The sequence below is a fragment of the Myxocyprinus asiaticus genome, chromosome 40 (genome assembly GCF_019703515.2).
Source record: "Myxocyprinus asiaticus isolate MX2 ecotype Aquarium Trade chromosome 40, UBuf_Myxa_2, whole genome shotgun sequence".
Lineage (NCBI taxonomy): Eukaryota > Metazoa > Chordata > Actinopteri > Cypriniformes > Catostomidae > Myxocyprinus > Myxocyprinus asiaticus.
Window position 1 is genome coordinate 18162470 of NC_059383.1, and position 26499 is coordinate 18188968.

At 37.8% G+C, this 26499-nt stretch overlaps 1 protein-coding gene and 1 long non-coding RNA gene across 3 annotated transcripts in view; one reads left to right on the forward strand and one right to left on the reverse strand.

Moving 5' to 3' along the window:
• Window positions 1-5235: 5235 nt before the first annotated feature.
• On the reverse strand, window positions 5236-8852 carry LOC127431160 (uncharacterized). The gene is made up of 4 exons (XR_007895535.1): window positions 8647-8852; window positions 8239-8334; window positions 5495-5809; window positions 5236-5364 (listed from the first exon to the last, which is right to left on the reverse strand). It is a non-coding gene; the product is annotated as an uncharacterized LOC127431160 (long non-coding RNA).
• Window positions 8853-13118: 4266 nt separating this feature from the next.
• LOC127431268 (calcium-binding protein 8-like) overlaps window positions 13119-26499 on the forward strand; it is a 54706-nt gene continuing 41325 nt past the window's right edge. Inside the window, exons 1-3 of one of the 2 annotated variants that reach the window (XM_051681642.1) lie at window positions 13119-13714; window positions 19832-19953; window positions 21988-22131. In XM_051681642.1, coding sequence (XP_051537602.1) covers window positions 19839-19953; window positions 21988-22131 — 259 coding nt within the window. In that variant the 5' untranslated portion in view covers window positions 13119-13714; window positions 19832-19838. Of the gene's footprint in view, window positions 13715-14749; window positions 14825-19831; window positions 19954-21987; window positions 22132-26499 lie in introns of those variants that run through there. The other variant, XM_051681641.1, reaches the window with a different exon arrangement.

Sequence of the window (26499 nt, forward strand, 5' to 3'; positions counted from 1 at the left end):
TCATTTATGCAACATGTATATGTGTTGAAACAGGTCAATTTAATTTCCTGGCTCAAGGGCAAAGGCGCAGCAGATTTTCTTCTGTACTGAATCCAGGCGGATTCATTTCTATGATGGCAGTAAAAGTAAAAAACAGATGGATGTTGGTGGTAATCATGAGTGGAGTGGTAACAAGGAGAGAAGGGCTTTCATGCTTAGTTTGCAAGTGCAGAAATGTTGTCAAGGGGGTTATAGGGCTCCAATGTACAATTACTTTCTGTATATCCTACCCAATGTCTAAACCAACTTCCTGTTACTGCCCCCAAAATGAACATTTGGACCCTTGCCCAGTTTCTACAAAACAAACAAAACAGGGTTACATCAAGTTCGAGGATGTAAGAATGCAATGAAATCAGGATTACATGTTTTCTTTTTTTTTTTTCTTTTTTTTTTTTGACAGGTTTGGCTAAGAAGTTTCACCCAGACAGTAATTTGAATTCCAATAAGAGCTCAGTTCATCAGTGTATGAAATTCCCCATCGACATCATGCTCAATTCACTTTCCTGTCAGGGGGCACGCTAACCCTGGTTAATCAAAACTGCAGAGTAAGGATAGAACATGTCTGTATCCTTGCTGTCAGCACATGTATCTCTTCTGTCAAATCTGTTTTAAGCCCTAATAATAGCAACAATAGCAATTGTTGCATTCATATACAGTACATAATTTAGCCTAATTTGGTGCCTTTTACAAGCTATGAACATTTTATATTGTGTTTACTGGATATAGTATAGTGATTAAAGACCTTGGATAATGGCTCAAAGGTTACAGTAGATACAAACCTTGAAAAGGCAATTCAAGAACTCTACCAGCATGCTCCAGAGAGACTGCTCTAAATGTATTTTACATGGCTTAGATCTGATAAATGACAAATCATTTAATATCATATAACATTTACTCAAATCCATTTTATTCATACAGCCTAATTAAATTATTGTCTTTTGCCTGGTCTCTTGTGACATTAAAGTAAATTATTGAGAATCAACTCAAATTATGTGGCGAAAAAGCACTTAGTGGAATACTAATTTAATTGGCTCAAATAGTCATGAATTTTAGAGGAATAATTTGGGTCTTTGTTTAATGCATGTTGACAGCACTTAACAAAAAACATTCTATGGTATGGAATGTTCACAGAAACATTTAACATATTTTATATTTGTGTTGACAAATACAAAAATTATGCTTTCTGATTTTCTGTAGCTGTCTGTGTATAAGTAATAGTAGTTTATGACTTCCATGAAGATCTTTTCGTCCATTAATCTCTCTGGAGATTTCTTAAATGTTGTCACTTTATTTTCTGCGATGGGCTTGTGTCGTTTTTATTAAGTGACAGTAACAAGATCCACTTTTACAAGATTAAAAGGGCTCTATAGCAAACATTTTTGTACAATGTGCTGTTTTATTTTTTGTGCTCTTGTCTTTCTCTGCAGAGATGGATAAAGGATGGATCAAGGCAGGATAAAGGATGCACTTATAGGCACAACTGTGCGATTGTGCTTTGATTTTCTTGTTGAACAGACTCCCAAAAGATGTCTCTAATCTAAAAAAAATAGTTACCTCTCTCACCTGTTGAGTTTTTAAGCTGATTAAGGCTGACAATTGTTCTGGTGTTACTGTAGTGGACTGCAAATACAGCATCTCTGCATTTTAACTAACTGGAACATATCAACACCTGCTGTTGTTTGTGTTTTACTTTTTCAGTCACTACTCACCATTACTTTTTTTTTTTTTTTAATGAAAGTCATTGATTATCAAGTAGCAATATCTTTCATTTGTCAAATTCATTTCAAATCCTGGCTTCATTTTCCATTGCAAAGGCCTTGAAGCATTTAAAGGAGCCTGCATTCACCCTGACTGAATAGAATTAGACTTTATCCATTAAGTAATGATGGCATCCATATGTTACTGTATGTCCCTTTTTATGCAGTCTATTCACCAACCCTGAGTGTCACTCAAAAACATTTAGTATTTTACTGTCTGTGTGATGGCACTGGAACAGAATGGTAAGTACGTCAAATCAACCATAATTTTTTTCATGGGCTCCATTCTTCTTAAAATGACCTCATGAAATATGCATTATAGATTTCTTTATTGAAACTTTTCCTTTATGGAAGTTTGACCTTTGTTATGAATGGTAAATGTGGTGAATTTGAGCCAATAACCATGTGGCTCTGCCAAAGTTGCTTAATATACAATAATATTAGAACTTTAGGTACCAGTCCCCTCACTTGGAGAGTCTCTTTTATCTCTCGGCATTTCTTGTCTCATTTTTAATCAACATGAAATCAAAATTGACCTTATTTATTTTTGTGTGAAATATGTGTTCCTTGTCTGTTTATTGTAAATGATTAATATTCTTTGTAATCTCTAAATGGGTTGTGAATGGCATGACATGTTGACTTTAAAATGTAACAGTTTCTGTCCTGTCAAGATGAGGTCACTGTTTAAGTTTGATGTTGTTGAGATGTCTTTGGGAGTGCACTAAACTCAAATTGCTTTCTTCCTGTAAGCACTGCTTCAGTTGCTAATAAAAAGGTTAAAAATAAAAACAAAATAATTAATACATTTATTTGTTGTTTCCTTCATATGCCTTAAAAATAAAGGTTCCAAAAAGGGTGTTTCCACTTTATCTATCTATCTATCTATCTATCTATCTATCTATCTATCTATCTATCTATATATATATATATATATATATATATATATATATATATATATATATATATATATATATATATATATATATAACTGGATTGCTCATAGAATTCTAAACTGCCATCAGTAGGTGAAGCCACTGGAAGTGCTTTGGCGGCCATCTTACTCCTCCCTACCAACAGAGGGCATTGACCACCAACGGACGAAACTCTCAAGATAACCCGATGTGCTGTGTTCAACAGCGAAACAACGTTCACTTAAGGATGTGGCAAAAGTGCCCACATGTAATTTATACAGACTATGTACCTATTAAGCACAAATGAGTCATTATCCACATGTAGAATGGGGATAACGATCATAATCTTTAATAATCAACAGTAAAAATACAACATCAAAGTGTATAAATTACCCCCTTTTTTAAAGCAAAAGTGTCCAATAGCAACAACTGCAGATTGTTACAGGATGCAATGTTTCTCTGCCTTCATAGAGTTTAAAAATATATATAATCACTGAGATCAGTGATTGTTAATCAAAATGACTAGATTTGTGTTGATATTATAACTAGACAGTACCTCTTCAGAATAAATCCAGAAGAGCCAAATATAAAAATGTAGTACAGTATATATACACACAAGATCATATGCAGTGTGTAGTATATATATATATATATATATATATATAGCCAATCAATACATCAATATTTCCACAATCCCCTGATCTATTAAATCATAATCAGAAAGAGGTTTATTGGCATTTATGCACACTCAAGGAAATCATACATACAGTGATGTGAAAAAGTGTTTGCCCCCTTCCTGATTTCTTATTTTTTTGCATGTTTGTCACACTTAAATGTTTCAGATCATCAAACAAGTTTAAATATTAGTCAAAGATAACACAAGTAAACACAAAATGCAGTTTTTAAATGAAGGTTGTTATTATTAAGGGAAAACAAAATCCAAACCTACATGGCCCTGTATGAAAAAGTGATTGCCCCCTAAACCTAATAACTGGTTGGGCCACCCTTAGCAGCAACAACTGCAATCAAGCGTTTGCGATAACTTGCAATGAGTCTTTTACAGCACTGTGGAGGAATTTTGGCCCACTCATCTTTGCAGAATTGTTGTAATTCAGCCACATTGGAGGGTTTTCGAGCATGAACTGCCTTTTTAAGGTCATGCCACAGCATCTCAATAGGATTCAGGTCAGGACTTTGACTAGGCCACTCCAAAGTCTTCATTTTGTTTTTCTTCAGCCATTCAGAGGTGGACTTGCTGGTGTGTTTTGGATCATTGTCCTGCTGCAGAACCCAAGTTCGCTTCAGCTTGAGGTCACGAACAGATGGCCGGACATTCTCCTTCAGGATTTTTTGGTAGACAGCAGAATTCATGGTTCCATTTATCACAGCAAGTCTTCCAGGTCCTGAAGCAGCAAAACAGCCCCAGACCATCACACTACCACCACCATATTTTACTGTTGGTATGAGGTTCTTTTTCTGAAATGTGGTATTACTTTTACGCCAGATGTAATGGGACACACACCTTCCAAAAAGTTCAACTTTTGTCATGTCAGTCCACAGAGTATTTTCCCAAAAGTCTTGGGGATCATCAAGATGTTTTCTGGCAAAAATGAGACGAGCCTTAATGTTCTTTTTGCTCAGCAGTGGTTTTCGTCTTGGAACTCTGCCATGCAGGCCAGTTTTGCCCAGTCTCTTTCTTATGGTGGAGTCATGAACACTGACCTTAACTGAGGCAAGTGAGGCCTGCAGTTCTTTGGATGTTGTTGTGGGGTCTTTTGTGACCTCTTGGATGAGTCGTCGCTGCGCTCTTGGGGTAATTTTGGTTGGCTGGCCACTCCTGGGAAGGTTCACCACTGTTCCATGTTTTCGCCATTTGTGGATAATGGCTCACACTGTGGTTCTCTGGAGTCCCAAAGCTTTAGAAATGCCTTTATAACCTTTTCCAGACTGATAGATCTCAATTACTTTCTTTCTCATTTGTTCCTGAATTTCTTTGGATCTCGGCATGATGTCTAGCTTTTGAAGATCTTTTGGTCTACTTCACTTTGTCAGGCAGGTCCTATTTAAGTGATTTCTTGATTGAGAACAGATGTGACAGTAATCAGGCCTGGGTGTGGCTAGAGAAATTGAACTCAGGTGTGATAAACCACAGTTAAATTATGTTTTAACAGGTGGGGCAAACACTTTTTCACACAGGGCCATGTAGGTTTGGATTTTGTTTTCCCTTAATAATAACAACCTTCATTTAAAAACTGCATTTTGTGTTTACTTGTGTTATCTTTGACTAATATTTAAACTTGTTTGATGATCTGAAACATTTAAGTGTGACAAACATGCAAAAAAATAAGAAATCAGGAAGGGGGCAAACACTTTTTCACACCACTGTATATATTTATTCAATAACAGAAGCTTCCAAGTACACACAAAAATTGATTATTAAACTGAACAATACAATACAAATTCGAAGATATGTGGGGACAAATCTGCTAATGGATTTAACAACAATCCCACAGCAAGGCAATTTAAGTCAGCTTTCAAAAGAATGGTAGCAAGACATGCCATCAGAGCTAGTGGCAACTGTTCTCCACTGGATAGTACAGTGGTGCTGGAGGCAACACCTTCTGATATGCTGGAATTTCAGCAAAGTGACATTCAGCCTGAAACAGAAGACACAGAGAAAAACATCACTGTAAGTCTTCCCAGCTTGTCCATGTTCAAAGAGGGGTACATGGGGTACATAGCAGGCTTTGTAGTTAAAACAACTATGAAGAAGATTCAGTGTGCTACCTGTTTATCAGCACTCAGTGTCGAGAGCTCTTCTCAAGATGAACTTGGACACACACTGATCATCATGAAGTCCCGAGGTGGACTTATCAGACTATCAGACAGCGTTCTGCAAGACAGCTGTGAGATTTATTCAACAGCACATACTGATAAGGCAGGCACATCTCTGAATTTGACACCAAATTTAAATCCAGGGTCTCCACAAAGGTTCTGGAACTCCATGGTGGTTCTGTATTCAAGGAACTTGAGATACACATGCTCAACCCAGAACCATACAACAATCACAAACAGCTTAGGAAAACTCTGGGCAAGCTTGTACTGCAAAAAAATCAGTAAGATATAAAAATCAGTTCCTACTGCCAGCAACCCTCTCTGCAAGAGCCAAGCCCATCCCTAGAAATAAAATTTTGACAATGATTATCTTTATATTCTGTATATACAGTTGTGCACAAAAGTTTGCATACCCTTGGAGAATTGGTAATATATGTACCATTTTGTGAGCAGGGAAAACACATTTCTTTTCATATTCAACTGTAGGTTATAACAGAGTGGCACAATCATAAAACAAAACATGGCAACAAAGAAAAAAATGAAATGACCCCTGTTCAAAAGTCTGCATACCCTTAGTTCTTAATACTGTGTGTTGCCCCCTTTAGCATCAATGACAGCGTGCAGTCTTTTGTAATAGTTGTCAATGAGGCCCCAAATTCTTGCAGGTGGTATAGCTGCCCATTCGTCTTAGCAAAATGCCTCCAGGTCATGCAAAGTCTTTGGTCGCCTTGCATGAACCACACGTTTGAGATCTCCCCAGAGTGGCTCGATGATATTAAGGTCAGGAGACTGTGATGGCCACTCCAGAACCTTCACCTTTTTCTGCTGTAAACACTGGAGGCTCAACTTGGCCTTGTGCTTAGGGTCATTGTCATGCTGGAAAGTCCAAGAGTGTCCCATGCGCAGCTTTCGTGCAGAAGAATGCAAATTGTCTGCCAGTATTTTCTGATAACATGCTGCATTCATCTTGCCATCAATTTTCACAAGATTCCCTGTGCCTTTAGAACTCACACCCCCCCAAAACATCAGTGAGCCACCACCTTGCTTCACAGTGGGGATGGTATTCTTTTCACTATAGGCCTTGTTGACCCCTCTCCAAACATAGCTCTTATGGTTGTGACCATAAAGCTCTATTTTGGTCTCGTCACTCCAAATTACAGTACGCCAGAAGCAGTGAGGCGTGTCAAGGTGTTGTCAGGCATATTGTAACCGGCTTTTTAGTGGCATTGGCGCAGTAAAGGCTTCTTTCTGGCAACTCGACCATGCAGCTCATTTTTGTTCAAGTATCGTCGTATTGTGCTCCTTGAAACAACCACCGTCTTTTTGCAGAGCAGCCTGTATTTCTCCTGAGGTTACCTGTGGGTTTTTCTTTGTAACAGTTCTTCTGGCAGTTGTGGCTGAAATCTTTCTTGGTCTACCTGACCTTGGCTTGGTATCAAGAGATCCCTGAATTTTCCACTTCTTAATAAGTGATTGAACAGTACTGACTGGCATTTTCAAGGCTTTGGATATCTTTTTATATCCTTTTCCATCTTTATAAAGTTCCATTACCTTGTTACGCAGGTCTTTTGACAGTTCTTTTCTGCTCCCCATGGCTCAGTATCTAGCCTGCTCTAGCCTGCTCAGTGCATCCAGGTGAGAGCTTACAAACTCATTGACTATTAATACACGGACACTAATTGCAATTTTAAAAGCCACAGGTGTGGGAAATTAACCTTTAATTGCCATTTAAACCTGTGTGTGTCACCTTGTGTGTCTGTAACAAGGCCAAACATTCAAGGGTGTGTAAACTTTTGATCAGGGCCATTTGGGTGATTTCTGTTATCATTATGATTTAAAAAGGAGCCAAACAACTATGTGATAATAAATGGCTTCATGTGATCACTATCCTTAAATAAAAGACTATCCTTAAATACAATTTTTTTCAAAATCTTTCACAATTTCTGCCAGGGTATGCAAACTTTTGAGCATAACTGTATATATTTATATATATATATATATATATATATATATATATATATATATATATATATATATATATATATATATATATATATATATATAAACAATATGTAACAAATATTTAAAAAAGAGAGATGAGAAATGTATTATATATACATTAAAAGGGATAGTTCACCCAAAATTTAAATTCTGTCATCATTTACTCAACCTAATGTCCTTCCAAACCCTTATGACTTTTTCTCTGGAACACAAAAGATTATATTTTAAAGAATGTTTTTGTCCATATAATGAAAGTCAATGGTGACCAAAACAAGCTGTTTGCTCACCATTTACTTTCCTTATATGGAATACAAAATATCTTCTTTTGGGTTCTGCAAACGAAAGTCACATGGACTTGGAAGGACATGAGGTGAAGTAAATGATGACAGAATTTACATTTTTGGGTCAACTTTTCTATTAACATTAAAAGTTATAACTATCTGAAACACAGTAATTTTATAAGACTATTGTTATACTGCATGTTGCAAAAGTATCTACATTGCAAATAAAAACAGATAGTATAATCTTTTTTACTCAGCTATTGTTGTCTATTCTCTTACCTGTTAAAACAGCTCTTCAGTGAAGCCAGGCTGACAATTGTCTCCTCATACAACTTTTTCTCCTATTGCAAACCAATTCTGGTTTTATCTAACATTCAGTGGGATGATTATTAAAAATCCAAAATGCAAACTTACCTTGTTTAACTTTTACAATATCCATGTGTTCCTCGTGAATTCCAATTGACCACTTTAGAAATTATGCCTGCAAGTTGGGCCATGTTCAGGCCTGCACTGCAAAAAGTACATATCACTCACAGAGAATTAATGCAAGCCCACAATATATTCACCTGTTGTATCACTGATGTTGATCTGTAAGTAGATATCCAACTTGACCAAAAAAGCTAAATAGGTGAGCTATACTGTTATTCAATGTGGTTATTTTCCTAAGCTAACGTTAGCTACATACTAATATTAATTTGCCTAAGAAAATAACCACAATGAATATTCAATGTAAACAAAAGTTACACTGCATAATTATGTATTCAGAATAATCACTTTAAAGCCTGCAAAACATATGTTTGAAAATGTCTACCAATATCTTACCTCAGTTTCTTAAACTTGTTTCTATTGAGGTAAAACGTGCACCGCTGAAGGTAATGCTGCTGCAATAAAGAGTAACATAACACACTCGCATTTTCAATAAGCAGGGACAAAAAATGAGAGTCCAAATAAATAACTATTTCATGTATAGGAAGATTGCATTGTGATGCTGTATATGCAGACTTCAAATGTTTTAAAAAGTGACTGGATGGGTACAAATTACTCACCAAAAACAGATGATTTCCCATTAAGACCCATAGGGAGTACAGAATGTTAGAGAATACAAAGATGGTGGCGCAGTAGCTTCACTGTTGTGACGTCATGAGCAATCCAGTTCTATATTATAGATCAGTGGGTGTTTCACAGCGATGCCATAGAAGAACCATTTTCAGTTCCCCAAAGAACCTTTCAGTGAGAGTTTCTTAAAAGAACCATTTTAAAGAAACCTTTTCCAGTTTAAAGTACATTTTCCCACTACAAAGAACCTTTTGTGCAATGTGAAGGTTCCATGGATGTTCCATGGTTCTTTATGCAACCATACATGCTTAGAAAGAACCTTTATTTTTAAGAGGTTCTCAGAGGATTAAATATATTTAATATGAACTTAAAATAAAACAACAACTCAAACATCAACAAAGTTGATATCATAACCCCTCATTCAGAATTCTGTTTTCTTTTTCTTCTTTTTTTCCCCCAAACTATTAAACTGTGCTTATTTACCCTTTGAGACTGTGTAAATGATCCTATTTTTAATTAGTAACAATACAACATAATTGGAAATGCATGAAGAACTTTTGGGCAAAGCAGCCTAAGCCTTTTGAGAATAAAAGAGGGATAATGATGTAATGCTGCTACTTTCGAATGAAATACAATTCCACATAGAATTCTAACTTTGCTAATGTATCTCCAATACTGAAAACATTCATGAAAGTATGATAAAAGATGACGTGATGATGTGCTGAATGAAACACTCTCTGGTTGATGTGTATGACAGGTGCCCAGTATGGAATCCGGACCATCGACAGGCAGGGTTTGGAGGGTTACTTTTGAAATGTATTCCACTACAGATTACAGAATACATGTTGTAAAATGTAATTTGTAACGTATTTCATTAGATTACTCAAGGTCAGTAATGTATTCTAAATACTAAGGATTACTTCTTCAGCACTGGTAGATTTTTTCACTTGTTTTGACTATAAAAACTCTGCCAGTACAGTAAGACAAAATACACACGTTAAAAATACATTCTCTGAAAAACCTAAATATCTTATGCAGTGTTGTTTCTAAAACAAGATAATAAATCAAACTGATCTTGTTTTAAGACTTTTAGATGTTTTTACAGGAAAACAATATACAAATTATTATCAAGATAAGATTTTTGCCCTAATATCAAAGGTCTTACTAGAAAAAAAGAAATTATGATCTAACGTTAATTTTCTTAATAAAAAAATATGATCGTGCATGTAAAATGGCTAGAAATAGCATTTTAGATTAGCGTAAAGCTGACAATTTACACAAGGTTTATTTCTATTTCTTCTGCTCCAAACTTACTTCAAACTTCTCTGTCTGCTCATAAGAATGTAACACATCATAAGAAAGTGTTTCATCGCTGCTCAAATGGTCTTTGGATCGCATCATTTATATGTATAAATGTTTTCCATCTGAAAGGACTAAATATTAAATTAAACAAATGACAATAAAATGCAAAATAATCTCTTCAGTAATCTAAATACTTTTTGAATGTAACTGTATTCTAATTACCAATTATTTAAATTGTAACTGTAGTGGAATACAGTTACTTATATTTTGTATTTTAAATACGTAATACTATAACATGTATTCCGTTACTCCCCAACCCTGTCGACAGGTAAATAAAAGTTCCAGTATATATCTTAATGAAGTGAACAGTGGTCATTTTGTCATTGTCATTTTGACAAATGTGCCAGTGATCTGCCACTTAGCAGACATTTTTCAACCATAGCAACTTACAATTAAAATTGATTGCCAGCAGTTGGTAGCTCATGTCTACTCATGCCCACTGCTTCATATGGCATTCAGGACTCCACTTTTGAAATGAGGACTTGACTCTTAATTGACTTCAGACTCAAAATCAAAATGCTTATATTAGCAATGACTGAACAGAGTTGTACTCTGTTGTAACTCAGTACAGAGTCACGTACCTCTCTATCATGTCATATTTAAGCAATATCACACGAGTGTAACGGGAGCCAGCTGGTTTATGCTGTGCAGTATGTAAACCTCAATCCCCCGGCCTCAAAAGGTGCACTAGTGGCTGATGCTAGATGCTGTAGCCTTTAGCCTCCTCGTTAGCATTACAGCCTCCCATGCTGGAGACGCTGGTTCAAATCCTCTTTGGAGCAGGTCGAGCAGGACCAGTTACAGTGGTGCTGTGACCCGGATGGGAGTGAGGTTTAGGGGGGTGAGTGTAAAGGGAGCCAGCTGGTATGTGCTGTGCAGTATGTAAACCTCACTCCCCTGGCATCAAGAGGCGCACTAGCGACTGATGCTAGAGGCTGTAGCCTTTAGCCTCCTCGTTAGCGCGCCCACCTCCCATGCCAGAGATGCCGGTTTGAATCCTGTTCAGAGCAGGTCGAGCAGGACCAGTTACACGAGCAATAGTGCAATATGGCCCTATATCAGCATTGCTGTGATTTGGCCGCAGGCCGAGTGCCGTAGGTAATCACAGCAGTGCTGATTTAGGGCCATATAGCACAATTGCAAGTGTGATATTGCTTATATACAACAGTTCAATGAACAACTAAATGTAAAAAAAAATTGGAAAAACTGAGTACGGTCACAAAAAAATGCATTTGTGCATGGAACTACTTTCTTACATGACGGATCAGAATCTGCCGTTGCTGGTTCAAACCAAATGATGTGTCCAAGCCTCTCAAAAACATCAGAACTACTAGTACCACAGCTTGGGCTGTTTCTATCATGTTATTGGAGAAACAAGGATGTGTGTGTGAGAGAGAGAGAGAGAGAGAGAGAGAGAGAGAGAGAGAGAGAGAGAGAGAGAGAGAGAGAGAGAGAGAGAGAGAGATGGAGTGTGTGCGATCACCTGTTGATGATGCTGTAGTCTGTTAGTCAGCTTTCTGAAGATAATGTCATTTTGGTGAAATGCATCCTATTTTCTCAGTGGAAAAATAGCGGCCCTATTTCGCGGTAGTCGGTGCGCAAGAGTCTCTCACTATAGAAACCGCAATGTCCTCTGCCATTTTGTCCTCTCCAATGTGGAAAGAGGTAAGAGCCTTGAGTTTGTGTAATTAATCAGTCTGTTATGTCTCAGCTGTGATAAGCCTTAATGCTGAAGTTGTTAGTTTAAAGCTATTTCCTAGTTTTAGCAGTGTAGTAGTAATACGAGCAATCACGGAGTGTTGTTGAATATAAACACTGAGTGATGCTGACTCACTTCACATCATCAACTGGCTCATATTACACACAAATATGGTCTTTTGCCTCCACCTGCTGGCTAAAACATGTAATGTCACAATATTAAATGTAAAGAGACAGATAGCTCTTAACACATCTGCACTGCTCTTACTCTTTAGTTTAGAATGGCACGAACACAAGCGGAGAGATACACACAGTGTGAGACCATCAGTACTCATGGAACATCTCTCATCCAATCAGATTCGAGGACCAGAACTAACTGTTGTATATACGATACTGTGCAAAAGTTTTAGGCACTGGTGAAAATGTTGCATAGTAAGGATGTCTTCAGAAATAATGCCATAAATAGTTGTCATTTATCAATTAATGTCATGCAAAGTCCAGTAAACATAAAAAAAGCTAAATCAATATTCGGTGTGACCACCTTTGCCTTTAAAACTGCACCAATTCTCCTAGGTACTCCTGGATACAGTTTTTCTTGGTTGTTGGCAGATAGGATGTTCCAAGCTTCTTGGAGAATTCACCACAGTTCTTCTATCTATTTAGGCTGTCTCAATTGCTTCTATCTCTTCATGTAATCTCAGACTGACTCCATGTTCAATAGGGGGTCTGTGGGGGCCATGCAATCTGTTGAAGGGCTCCATGTTCTTCTATTCTAATCTTTTCTATTTACAAAAGTAATGTTTGGGAGTCTAACATTTATATTTCTTACTGACACACTAAAGCTGAAGATATACATAACTATCTTAAGATAAATGTTTTTTGTGAAACACCTTATGTGCCTAAGACTTTTACACAGTACGGTATGTCTACACATAACAGGTACAGGTAAAAAAAAAAAAAAAAAAAAAAAAAACAGAATGAAATCATGGTCTTTGCACCAGGTTATGTACCTCAACAGACTGCAGAACTGCATGCATCCTTGAAAGGTTTGTCTCTGGATGGATGGATACATTATTCGAGCATTGGTCTATTTTTAACTCCACCCTACACCACTCTCACTGGCAAAACACACCTGCCAGATCTCTGAAGGAGGGAAACATTCTGGACTAGATCGTCTGTATCACTCCAGTCGTTCAATGGCTGCAAGGCATGTGCCCACCTCTGAAGCGCAAGAAATGGGTTAACGTTATCAACAGAATAGATTTATAGAAAGCAACCGATAACAGTTGTTTTTGTTGAGTTGACGGATGCAAGAGACATAAAAGTGAAGGGGGACTCAATTTTTAGGACGCATATACATTTGACCGGATACATTCGACAAGGATTTTAAATGCAACACACCCTAGGGCGCGCGGCGGAGAGCGCCTGTTACGCACGAGGCGAGCGTGAGACTGGGGCATTTCTGAACAAATCAGTTAAATGTTTGAACTTTATTGAAAAGTACGACTCTGGTTTTTTGACCGAGCACTTATGGATCTTTAAGAAAGTCTGCTTTGGTGACAATGGGGCTGTCACATGCCAGAGGGACCGAGAACAGATAACTGGGGCAGCTGCAAATGTAGTTATTTTTCGCGTATACATTTAGAATTAGTGCTCCAGTCTAGGCTACTACATATGGGACATCCAACGGCTATTACTCGACACGAGCAAATTTCACAACACTGGCATTGTAAGCGCCCCGAGACTTCGCCAGTTACAAACATCATTTGAGGAGGTGAGTGGATTTAATACCTTTCACAGGATTTCAACACTTCAGAGGACGAAGATCAGGCTAGACGTACAAAAAACAGGTTATAGCACCTGTTGTGATGGGAACATGATGGCGAACTACGTAGATTATGGATATTTCACGAGCCGTTCCGCACCGAGTGACATTTGTCGTTTTTTATTAGATTTTTTTATTATTATTAAATAACTGCAAAAAATTTGCCGTGCCATTTATTTATTTAATTAATTATAATATACAAAATCTAGCCTTAAATTAGGCCTTATGTACATTTATTAAATGTATATATTTAAACATATTTTTAATTATATTTTTTTATTTCATATAAAATCATTTATTATTATTATTATTATTATTATTATTATTATTATTATTATTATTATATAAAATGCCGCCCATTTAATAAATTCGGTCGCAATTTTCAATGCTAAAATTTCAGGGGTTTGTTTAAATTTGTTGGATTAAGGCGTTCATTCATGGTAAAACCAAGGTGATATTTGAAAGACTGGTGATGTATGGCGCATGTGAGTTATTGCATGTCACTTCAGTCTCCAGGGGCGATGGGACGAGATGCTACAAGCCCGCACTTCACGCTGTTCCGCTGGGCTGTCCGTGGGAAGGCAGCTGGGACTGCAGTTGTCGGTAGACAATGCCTTCAGAGATATATCTAGTCCTGTCTAAAACTGCTGTTATAATAAAGGATAATGGGCCCAGAAAAGTATAGATTAGAATTGCCTTTGCGCACCGTAGACGTGTCCGGTTCATCGTCAAGTAACGGAGAAGAAGAACTGAGATGTGTGCACCTGACGAAACGATAGAGAGTCACTCTAAGGATTCGCTTTTGATGCAACTCCCCGCTGAATCCGAACCGTGGAGGCAACTGTGGGGCAACTCATGGTTTGCATTTGTGCTCTTGCCAAACGACGTTTAGCTCACGAGCACTGCTTTAACAGGGGTGAAGTGTAGAGGAAAATCTCTCTATGGTGAAATGCCTTTTCTTTTTGTTGGTCAGAGGCTGGTCTAGTTGGAATTGAGGCGTCTGTTGCTGAGTGAAGTTCTGAGCATGATGGCAACCTGGCCCCCTTACTCTGTGGAAAGGTCATTGTCATCTCTGGTCTCTTTGTTTAGTGAGAATTCTTCTACTCACTTAGTAGCCTATAAAATAGATTGGACAGGACAAAGAAGCAAAACCCAGCTAACAATTTGATGTTCTTAGAACGTTTGCCTAACATTGCCATTGTGTAAATGTTAGTTGTAAGTTCTGTGAACGTTTTAAACGTTAATTTTTTTATGTTTTGAGAACGTTTTTTTCTTGGTTGTAGTAACGTTCTAGTAACGTTTGAAAAATTGTGGAATTTTTTTTTTTTTTTAACAATGTAGTAACGTTTAAAGAATGTTCCACTAATTATATATGAATATAATTTTATGCTAACATTTTGAGAACATTTATCAACAACAGAAAACACTGAAACAATGTTCTGTTAATGCTGCTGCAATAATGTTTGTTCATAACTTTGAGAGAATTTGTAAAGAGAATGTTAGCCAAAGTTCTGAAAGTGTTCCCTGTCTTTCTCATGGAATGTCCTGACAAATTATAGAAAATCCTATTTTGTCTATTTGTATTGGTAGCTTTGTGACATCTCTTGAAGGATAATTCAATTGATATTCCGGTGGTCATGTGATATAGTATTATTGGATTTCTTTCTTTCTCTGGTGTAGGCACTGAATCACTCACTTTCTTTGAGTACGTACAGTATATGACATGCTATGATCAGGAACTTATGCAGTGTGTTGTTTTTAAGATATTTTACCTTGTTCTTAGTGTGTTATCATGCTTGAGTTTATCTTCATTCTCTTTTGAAGCTTGTGTTCTGGCTCTTAAAATACATCACATGATTGATGTTGAGAAAAGATAATATGTTGTACTTAACTAGAACAGCTGTGGGAGGGTAAGACTGTATTTTTGACATGTATGACTGTTATGGACACACACTTGTGAGGTGAAGTGTTAAGTGCTTTACTGCATGTAAAGGGTCCCCGGAGCAGTTCTGACATTTCTCTGATGCAGCTTCGCTCATGGTGCAAGACAATATTTCACACATTTCTCTTTATCTTTTACCCCATCTCTTTTGGAACATAATTTAAATAAACCATAATCTCTAAGTAAACTTTAATGACTAACAATACTGTATTTTAATGCTCTTTTGCATTTCAGAGTGATTGAGCTTGTGCGATTACCTGCGTCTGTCATGACTCCCAAGCAGTAGTGCAGTGTTAGTCAGCTTGCTGAAGATAATACAATTCTGGTCAAATACAGTACATCCTATTTTCTCTGTGTAAACTCAGGTCCCCCCTGAGTTTTTTGCAGTAGCCGGTGCACAAAAGTCATTCACAATACAAACCGTTCTCTCCTCTGTAATGCGGAAACTCAGGTATCAGGTAAGCACCATGAGTATGTGTGGTTACCCTGTTGGATGTGTCTCTCAGCTGAGATAAACCGTAATGCTGAAGCTGTTCCCAGCTGTTGTGTAGTAATCCGAGCAATCATGGAGTGAGAGACAATGCCAATGTCTTCAAAGGAACCACTCGCTGAATGATGTGAATGATTCAATGCATGCCAAACTTTACTGGCTCATAACACATAAAAATGGTATTTTATCGCCACCTGATGTCTAAAACCTTTAATGTCACACAGACAAATGAGAAGATATACATCAAGCTCTTCTACACATAGCTTTTTTATGCTGCTCTTACACTGTAGTTTAGAAGGCCACAAACACAAGTGAAGTGATACAAGCAGTGAAGCGTCTGAGTGCTGATGGTTTGAGACATCAGTACTGATGGAATGTCTCTCATCCAATCAGATTCGAGACCGGAACTAACTATTGTATAAATCTCATACCTGACCTAATTCACAAAAAAATATTGTAATTTAAGAGAGTTTTGTACTAGGTTTTTGAAACCAACACACAAAACCACTGCTGCAGAAAACACTTTTATGTAATTAGACTTTTAACTCACCTTATAGTTACTCAACTATAACCCTTTTGACAACTTCCCCATGTGACAATTAGCCCCTGTACATGTTATTGTAGAGATAACATCCTGTATCACCTTTGTAATAAGCCATCTGAAAGCAAACATAACACAAAGTAAGGCCTAAAATAAAAAATACACTGTACATAATCATAAATACACCCAAGCCCACATTACATCCGCATCAACTAATATACTTACATTTATATTTTATACTTTGGGATAAATGCTGGGGTAGCAGTTAGGGTGGCAATGCTTTTTCTTAGGGTGGCACTTGCCACCCCATGCCAACCCGGTAGATCCACACCTGTCAGCACCTTTTGAGCCTTATATCCGAGCGAGTGAAGTGGTGTAATCAGACGAGGTTTTTAAGGTGAATGTTACATGGAGGTTTTAATGAGTAAAATGTACATCCCTAACCTAAAACTATATCTAAGCAGTAGTGTCAAAAAAGCAAATGATATGTGAACAAAACAGACATCCTTACCCTAAACCAACACCTAAACCTAATCGATAGTGTGGAAAAAGCAAATGCGACATGAATAGCACATTTTCTGAAGCAACGACGTCATTTTGTGTCGCTTCAATGACAGTGCCGTCTCGCGTCCTGTTAGCTTCCATGTTAGCTTGCATGTTAGGCTGCCTCCAACCTGCCGAGTCTGAAGTCCAACACTCTATCAGTGGAAGCTGATCACAGTGGAATAAGTGTGGAAATGTCGGTGGTTTTGTAATACAAGCGTTTAAATGTGTCGTTTTTTTTAAATGATGTGTTATAGTAAAAGTGTTTCAATGTTAGTGTCTGAGTAGGGCAAAACAATCTGTGTTTATATAGGCTAGTCATAATCAGCTGTTGTACTCAGGATTTGGGTGAAAGTTAATAAAACGTACAGCTGATGTAGCACCGTTGGTGTTACTTTCACCAAGAAACTGCGGCAAAACTTATAACGTGGCACTTAAAAGTTAGTTTGTAAAAATGTAGTTATAGTAACGTTCATTCTATGAGACTAGGTTGCCTGGATCAGATCCAGAAACAGATGTGCAAACCTAAAAAGCCAAAGTAGCACCAGCTACTCACAACATGTGAAAACCTCACACCTTTTCTGGTGCTGGTAGATGTGTTGATCCCAGGAGAACTTTGTGAGACCAGCTAAAAGGTGGCTGTGAAGAATCCATTGCGTAATACTTATATGATCATATGTTATTTATCATAATAATAATGGATGTCACTTCCACTCAGTCTCTTCTTCTCTCATTTTTCTTTTTTAAATCAGACATTATGCAAACTCTCCCTGCCACACTTAGGGATTAATGCTGTCACTGCATTTCGGTCAATATCTGTTCAAATCTGCGTTCGCAAACTGCCTCAGAAAACAATATAGACCAGATTAGGATTTAAAGGACTTCAGAATAGGATTAATTGAGAGAGTTTGTCAAGGTTACTTTGGCAACCTCAGCATAATAGTCTTCAGTTACCAAAGCAACAGCACACAATTCAGCCTTGGTTATATGTAATTTGAATGTCTTTTAGCAAGTAAATGCCAAGATATTATGCATGATGTGAACTGACAACACATTCTAAAGAACCTTATGTTGCCAGAGTCACCTTTTCAATCACCTTATATTAACTTAATCCATTGGCCTCCATTTTGCATTTTTAATAAGCTTCATATGTATTAACATTTGCCACACAGGTCAAGTTATCAAAGTGAACCAAATGACTCATCAATGGATATTTAAATATTCATGTGTTGCTGCCCTATGTTGAGCCCAGTATCAATCAAACTCCTCCCAAGGCTGCCTTAAGCTAAAGCCATTGTTAATATCTATGGTAATTACATGTCCTCACTAAAAGCGAGTTTTATGTTCCCCTAAACAGTTGAGTGTTTGTTTTTTTTTAAGTTACTTTTTTGACATTAATAGTTAGGTTAGTGGAGAGAGACAGGAAATGACTGGGGAGAAGAGGGATATCATGATCAGGAAAGGACCTTTTGTTGGACATGGATCGCCCAGGATGCTACTGCACCATATATCAGAACTCTAGTGTTTATTTCACCAGGAAACTTCCGTGATACGCACAACGAGCCATATAAAAATAATTTTCCAAAAATGTAGTTATTGTAAAGTGACTATGACACCAGGTTGTGTTTTTCAGATGTGTCTGCAGACTTGCAAAGAATCTCTCAGGTCAGTGCTCCAGTTTAACTACATCTCAGTAAAACAGACAAGAGAATCATGACATATTCAAAGCTTTCTCTGATGCTGTGACCGTGAAAACAATTCAAAACACACAACAACAAAAAATAAAAAAATATTCTCATCTTTTGTCTGACTGCTAGAACAGCAACACAGTATCAATCCATAAACAACTGTGCTACTATATTAAACGGGTAACTTATCTACCATAACGCTATCATTGTTTTACTGAATAAAAGCTGTTTTGCAACATAGGGTAAAATCGATGACTTGAAAGAATGAGCTTTCAGAAACACACACATTTGTTTCTCACTAAGCTAGAGAAATCACTTATGTCTCTTGACTGTAATACTGACATTGCTGACAAAAATGAAAATAATTGAATGAAATGCTCACCCAGTGTGGTCATACTGTAAACAGTAAATCAGAGTGACAAAAGTAGCATTCTGAACACAAGGTGTGTTTGTATGTATTTGTGAATGAAGTAGCTTGTTAGAGACATTTATTCAAACCATGGCAGTCTCTCTGAATCCTGACCTGTTACAACAGCAGCAAGGTGGGTAGGCATGTACCATGAATTTACAATCTGTGTATGTGTGTGTGGGTCAGAGTATGCAGTTGAAACATGAAGAATGAACTTTGATTGAACACACTCATAGTTGCAAATTTATGCACACTTTACACTGCCAAATTTTTTGTGTATGTAACCTGTATTGTACACTTGGTTTGGTCTGGTCCTTGTTTCTTTGTCTGGTAACTTTATTTCAACAACAGGCATGAGTTCATTACTCATTTTTGGAGGCTTCGCTGAGGCTGCAGACAGAGAGTGGATGCATGCTCATCGATTCATCTCCGTTGTTTGTTATTCCCTTGAAGGGTGAAGATGCCTTTTCACCATGTAAGAGCAGGGCTGCTCTACACAGACAACTACCTGAGCAACTCTCTCTCTGAAACCAGTGAAGAGCAGCTTGCCAACATCTCCACAGAAGAGCTTGGTGGTGAGTGTGTGTGTGTGTGTGTGTGTTCACCAAATAAGAAAGACTGTTTTGTTTTGTTTTGTTTTTTGTATTGTTTTGTTGAAAACAAAAGGAACATTTTGGAGGATTCTTCAAGCAGCTCTTTTCTAATGACAATTTAAAGCAACCACATCTGACAAGCTCCAAAAAGCACATAAAAGTGGCAATTTACAAATACAACTTTTTCTTTGTATCCTGTTTTCACAGTTTTTTTGTTTGGGTAACCAGAGGGTATTCAGAAGAACCTCAGGGTTTAGCCACTTGTGCCTTCACTATGATAAACATTACAAAATCCATCTACACGTTTGCTACCCCACTATAGTCCCCTGCGACTGTTAATCTCACTTTCCTCATCTGGAAAGTCTCACCAGTCATGGGTCAAGGCACTGCCCCAGGGTACACAAGAAGATCGATGGTCTGACTTGTTCTTTGAGGGTGTGGTGAATACACTGGTTTAAGCTGTGAAACTCTCATCAGTGAAATTACTCTCTGAATTAAAGCTTCCAATACCTCCTTTGAAAATGCATGTTTTGACAGACAGAGACTGAGGGCTTCCCACAATGGGAGGTGCCATGTTTTGCATATTTATAAGATGAGGGGTAAGAAGTATGAGTGGTAATTTCAGATAATTGATTGTGGTCTGCCTTTGCCAAAATAAAAACTTTTAGAGATATTAAATAATGAGGCACTGGGTCAACTAATCTATTCGGACAGAGAATTGATAACTCAAATTGAATAAAGTCTGGTTTCCATAATGTTATGAACCTTTGGACATTTGTCTCAGTCTGGTACCAAATCACAGGCAAGGTAGAAAAGAAGATAACATTTCATTAAGGCTTAGACAAGGGCCTTGTGGGAAACAAAGACGACATGGGGAGGATTTGGCTGTAATAATGGCAGAATTCTTTATTTTTAGGGGTCCCAGAGACCCCTAATGCTTGATATGTAAACAATAGTAATTTCAAAATCAACCGATTATTTTCCTTTCAAATTCTTTTAAGATGTTCTTTTGACCAAAACCCAGCAGACAGACATTATTGAATCTTTATAGGCATGCACTTTTCAGTAAGGTGATTGTTACATACTATACTAAGTGTAGTATATGTTTGGGGTCAATTTGACCCCAGCAATAACTCAAATTAAGATAAACAGCTGGCAGGAGTATACTTCTACAGTGTATAAAATTAGAACAAAAATATGTGAAGGATCATTGGATTTATTCATATTCATACCTGGGGTCTCTGAGGCCCCAAACATAAATTATGTAAAACATTTTCATAGAGAATGTTTGAACCATATTATCAATTTGTTTATAATCTGATAAGATTATGTAATGATGTATCAATACATCAGTGTTAAGTATGTTTTTAAGATATTAAAATAGCCTTGGGGTCTTTCAGATGCCAAACAGATCTTGAAGGTTTTGTGAGGAAATAAACATAAGGGTGTTTTATTGTAGAACTGTGCAAAGACACACAGGCTTTTCGTAAATGCATGGAGTGCACGCTTCAGCATATAAAAAAGCACAGCACATTGGCTTCTTAATCCCAGAATAACACCAAGATGGGTCTTTTAAAGAGCAGAAAAAAAGAGTAGCTAAAGAGTAGAAATGACATGAGATATGTGTATTAGTTTTGTAATTGAAGCTTGTGGCTTGTTTTGGGGGCCTTTTACACTTAACACCTCAAAACCAGGTAGTGATGGTGGATAAACATTCAGTCACAGCACACGCACAGAATACACAGCTTTGAAATAGACTAAGCTATATTTAGGATTTCTGCTTAATTTGTGTGTAGCACAAGTTTTGTACATCTGAAAAAGCTGAAAAGTGTCTTTAAGCTCACCGATAACATGAACACATTTATTTATTTCCCTTGTGGGTTTAATCAGAGTTGATTACATTTGAATTTGAACTGAGGTACAGTATTTGTGTTTACTTACTGTTTGGCACCCCATTAACACTGAAATGATTATGTTCTTTTCTCCATTTTTCTCTATCTATCTGTGTCCCTGCAGAGATTAGAGAGGCATTCCGTGTTCTAGACAGGGATGGGAATGGTTTCATCTCTAAGCAGGAGCTGGGTATGGCCATGCGCTCTCTGGGGTACATGCCCAGTGAGGTGGAGCTGGCTATTATCATGCAGAGACTGGACATGGACGGTGAGTCAGACTCTCTTTCTCTCTCTGACTCGTGCTTTTTATATTTCTCGCTTTTTCTCTGGTTTATTTGTGAGCTAGCATCTAAGACACATTTTCATAGCCATAGTTTTTTAGAGGGGTGGTGAATGGACAGCAGGAGGTGGTTGTGTGACGTCATCAGCCAGGTATACGAAGTAAAATGTCCAAACACAATACCTCAAATATACACCGTTAATATAGTTTTGCATAAAAGTCTACAAATGTGTTCTTGTACTCATGCTGCTTATGTATTACAGTTAATAAAAGCATCCACAAATACAAAACTGAAAATGTAAGGAGCGATAGCGAGACAAACAGACCCAAATGCAGAGGAACAGTTCAAAGGATTTATTTACAATAAATGTTAGCAGTTGCTGTGGATGTCGAGGATCCCGGCACCAGCTGTAGCAGTGGGGAGAGATGACAGAGAAGCGCGCGCACTGTGGCCGCACCCGGGGCAATCCGTGAAGAGTGTGTTCGTAGAATGAGTGTGTGCGATGTGGAAGTCAGGAATAGATTTGTGGAATACTCTGTTGAAGCTTAGTGAGGTGCAGAACAACGGCCAGCAGGGTTGGGCGATCTCACTTCCGACACGCGGACAAAGACGAGGTATCCTCCTCCGTGGAAACTCAGCTGACACGCAGTGAACTGGAAGGCAACCACACACCTGACACGCATGCAACCAACAAATACACGAGACAGGACAAACTAGGCAGAGAGAGTGAGGTTAGTTACTTAACACCAAACAACAATACTGCAAGACATTCAGTCAGCACTGAACTACATTTAACATTCAATCAGCGAAGGACATGACACACGAGGGGATTCAAATAGGCAAGAACAAACAAGGGGCAGGTGCCGCTCGCAGCAGAAAGTTGGCATGATCAGCGTTCCCATGGAAACAATCCGGGTTCCCATGGTAACACTGATTCCGCATGCCAGCAGCACCTGAAACACATGAGAGTGAAAACTTCAACATGCTTGGAGCAAAACAAACAGAACATGGATCATGAGTGTCCGGATCCTGACACAGACCAAAACCAAACCAGACAGGAAGTCAGGATCCAGACACCATGCTCCGGACACGAAAAACAAGACAGACAGGGAACGATGATGACAAAGACCCAATCTGACAAGGTGACAGGATGGTGGACGGTGGTAACTCGTGCACGTTGGTCACTAACAACTAGACCCATGCGCTCACACAAAGAACGTACACGAAACAAAAGAATGATGATGCCACAGTCCCATCAGACAGAACCCAACCAGACAAGGTGACAGGATCATGACAGAAAAACCTTTAATTTACTGTAATGCTCAAATAATGCAAGTCATTTTTGTGTAATCATAACAATATCCACAAATGCAAAAAAGCATGTATTTTACAGACAACTGTCATGAGTACAAATGCAAACGTTCGCCAAATATTTGTGCATTAAATACTACACAGAATGACCTGTATGTATTTGTTGTATTGTGATCTACAATGTAGTATTTATAATGTATATTTTAATGCATGCATTCGCGGGAGGTGTTCATATATATGTGGCTCTTGTGCCTGTATATGTAGGCAAGTCATTTGCGCTTCACAAGCCAATCAACTATTTAGCCCTTTTCGGTGAATCACACCTGCAAAATCCTAAAACTTTATATCTAGGTTTAATTTATATTTTGAATAGACTTGAAAAGATTTTTGAACCCCACAATGTTTTCTCTTTTAATCGTTTAATGTAATTTTGAGTGTGACCATGGTTTAAGGAGTGTGTACCTGTATGCTGGGTTGGAAACCACAAGGATTAATAGTGGTGTTTTCATTATTACATCACATGTTGTTCTGAAAGCAAAAAGAAACAAATGAAACACGGACTGTAAGCTATCATCTGTGCAGCCTGTCTGAAGAAAACTGGGCGCGTTTACTCGAGTGATTAACTGAACGTGATGTGCAAATGGCTTGTACATGCGGCACGAATTTCTTGGGTATACTGCAGTCTCGTCACATTTTAACTTTTTGTTTAGCCTTCCATTCAGCTCAAGAAAACACCCTGCGTGATCACGAGGAAGGATCACATCAAGATGTAGATTGGAATGCAGGTGCAGAATTTATATAAACAAAACAGTCTACTCCTCTCTCGCCCAGTGGTTACCCCTCCAGTTGCCAACCTCTGTCCTAGATTCACTGTGCATTATCACATTGAGAATCAATAGATGCATCCAAAAGCTGGAGAATGTTGCTTTCAGAGGCTGTATACAGAGTTAGGATGAAAATAAGGTGCATTTCAAACTGTTCTGAAACCAGTCCAGACAGACAGCACACTGTAGGTTAAGTCATTCCCTAATTAGGGTGCAAGGGAGCATCCTACAGCTTTCCTATGTAGCCATGTGCAGTTACACCTAACATCTGGTCAAAAGTTCAGTTTCAGGCTGCAGATGATGTTTGGACCACTCAACATGTTTGGCAGACATGGGACAATGGTAATAAGTACACAGATTCAGAATTTTTCATGCAAAATTTTATTTTAATGCTACACTCTATAACTTTTGGCCCTCTAGCGGTTGAAGCATAAACTGCAAGTTACTTATGAGGAACACTGTTTTGGTAATTACATGAGTTGAGCTTCGGCTCTGCTCTTCTGCACAGGTGAATCTGATGGTTTGATGGTTAGAGTTGATCATCTTATCAGAGCGAATGTAACTAACAACAACAAAACACACCCCCTCCCCTCAGTAAATAAATAACGAAAGGAAGAAAAAGATGGATGTCCAGTAAATATGTCTTTTGAGCTGGTAATTAGCATATCTTCCACTATTAGCTATTGATTTGGGGAATATTAAAAGAATCAATGATTACGTCCAATCAAAGTCTCTGGCCAGCAATGAGTTGATCGGAATGTAAGATTAATTCTTACAGTAATACTACTTTATAGACTTTGAAAATAATATCACAAATAGATTGAAATACTGTTTATGAGCATGTAGCTTTTAGGATTGACAGATTTCAAAGGACTGATATGATTTAATCAAGTACACAGTCAGCTTTTCTTTGAATACAAACAAGACTTTATTAACTAAACTAAAACATACAACTAAACTAAAAAAACAACTAAACTAACACGAACAAACAATCATAAGTTGGTGTGTGAACTCTGACAGAGGATGAATGAAAAATTATCTGTAACAGAAAAATATGGAGTCTATAAACCTTGCCTTAAAACCACCAATACTTCAGTAGTACTCCGTGATTTGAGATCAGGTTACTTAAATTATATTAAAGAGACACCAGCACTTTCAGCGAAAGTTTGGAGGTACTTGTACTTGTGCTGCATTGTTTGGCGTTGAAGTCAATGTCTTTTGGCTCGATTTGTGGAAGTTCTTTGCCTGTTGCGTCGATGGATGGGTGAGGGAATGACCAGGTGGAGCAGCAGAAGCGAGGACTCCCGCAAGGGAGAACCTCGCTGAACTGATGTCCAAGTGTGTGTGAAAGAAGAGTCGAAGAAGAAGAGAAAGTTTGTCCTAGGCAGGGAGGTTTTGTTTAGTTGAGGTTGGCTGCACCCCAAAGGTATCTTGAGCCAATCAGAGGTGTCTTTTGCTGGGTCACATGGCCCTTTCTGTTTGTGAATTTCCCACTCAAAAAGTGACCATTTTAATCATGAATTTCATAAGAGAACTATAACTGCAAATAATCCAAAAATACTTCACACAATCTTTCTGGAATTTAAGAGACAATTAATTACATACCCAACACTTGTACTTTCTTATTAAATTACTGTTATAATTCAGTTATAATGCATGCTAAAACTTCCTAATATTTAGTTTGTTAGTTTTAAAAATGGATAATACATTATATGTTATGAAAAATATAATTGTCGGGGTTATCATCTGCATAAGATGCAATTGTCAATTTCTTGGTAAAATCCTTCACATGGCTGTGTATATTTGGATAGAAAAGCCCAAAGTCCATGTCAAATGTTCATGAATTAAGCTTCATTTGAGATTGTAAGCCAGAAACATGCCTCATGATTAGTATAATCATTCTAAGTGTTGGTTATATTGAAGAACAATGGAGGCCTTCAATCTGTGATTTCACGGATTTCCATAACGATCATAAAAAGAGTTCCCCAGCAAATGGTCTGGTCAGTCATGTGATGAGTTGGGGGTTTATCTGATGAACATCAAAGACCAAGGAGTTTTGCTGTGCTTCCCCCCACAGTTAAGATCTGCCAGATGCGACAAACTCATACTTGCTGGCAGCAGTCCAATTTGCTTTATAGCTCAGGAGAAAGTCAGTGTAGATTCTGTATTTAAGCCATTCTGTGTAGAACTGTTCAATTCCTCTTAGTTCTCTTCTGCCTC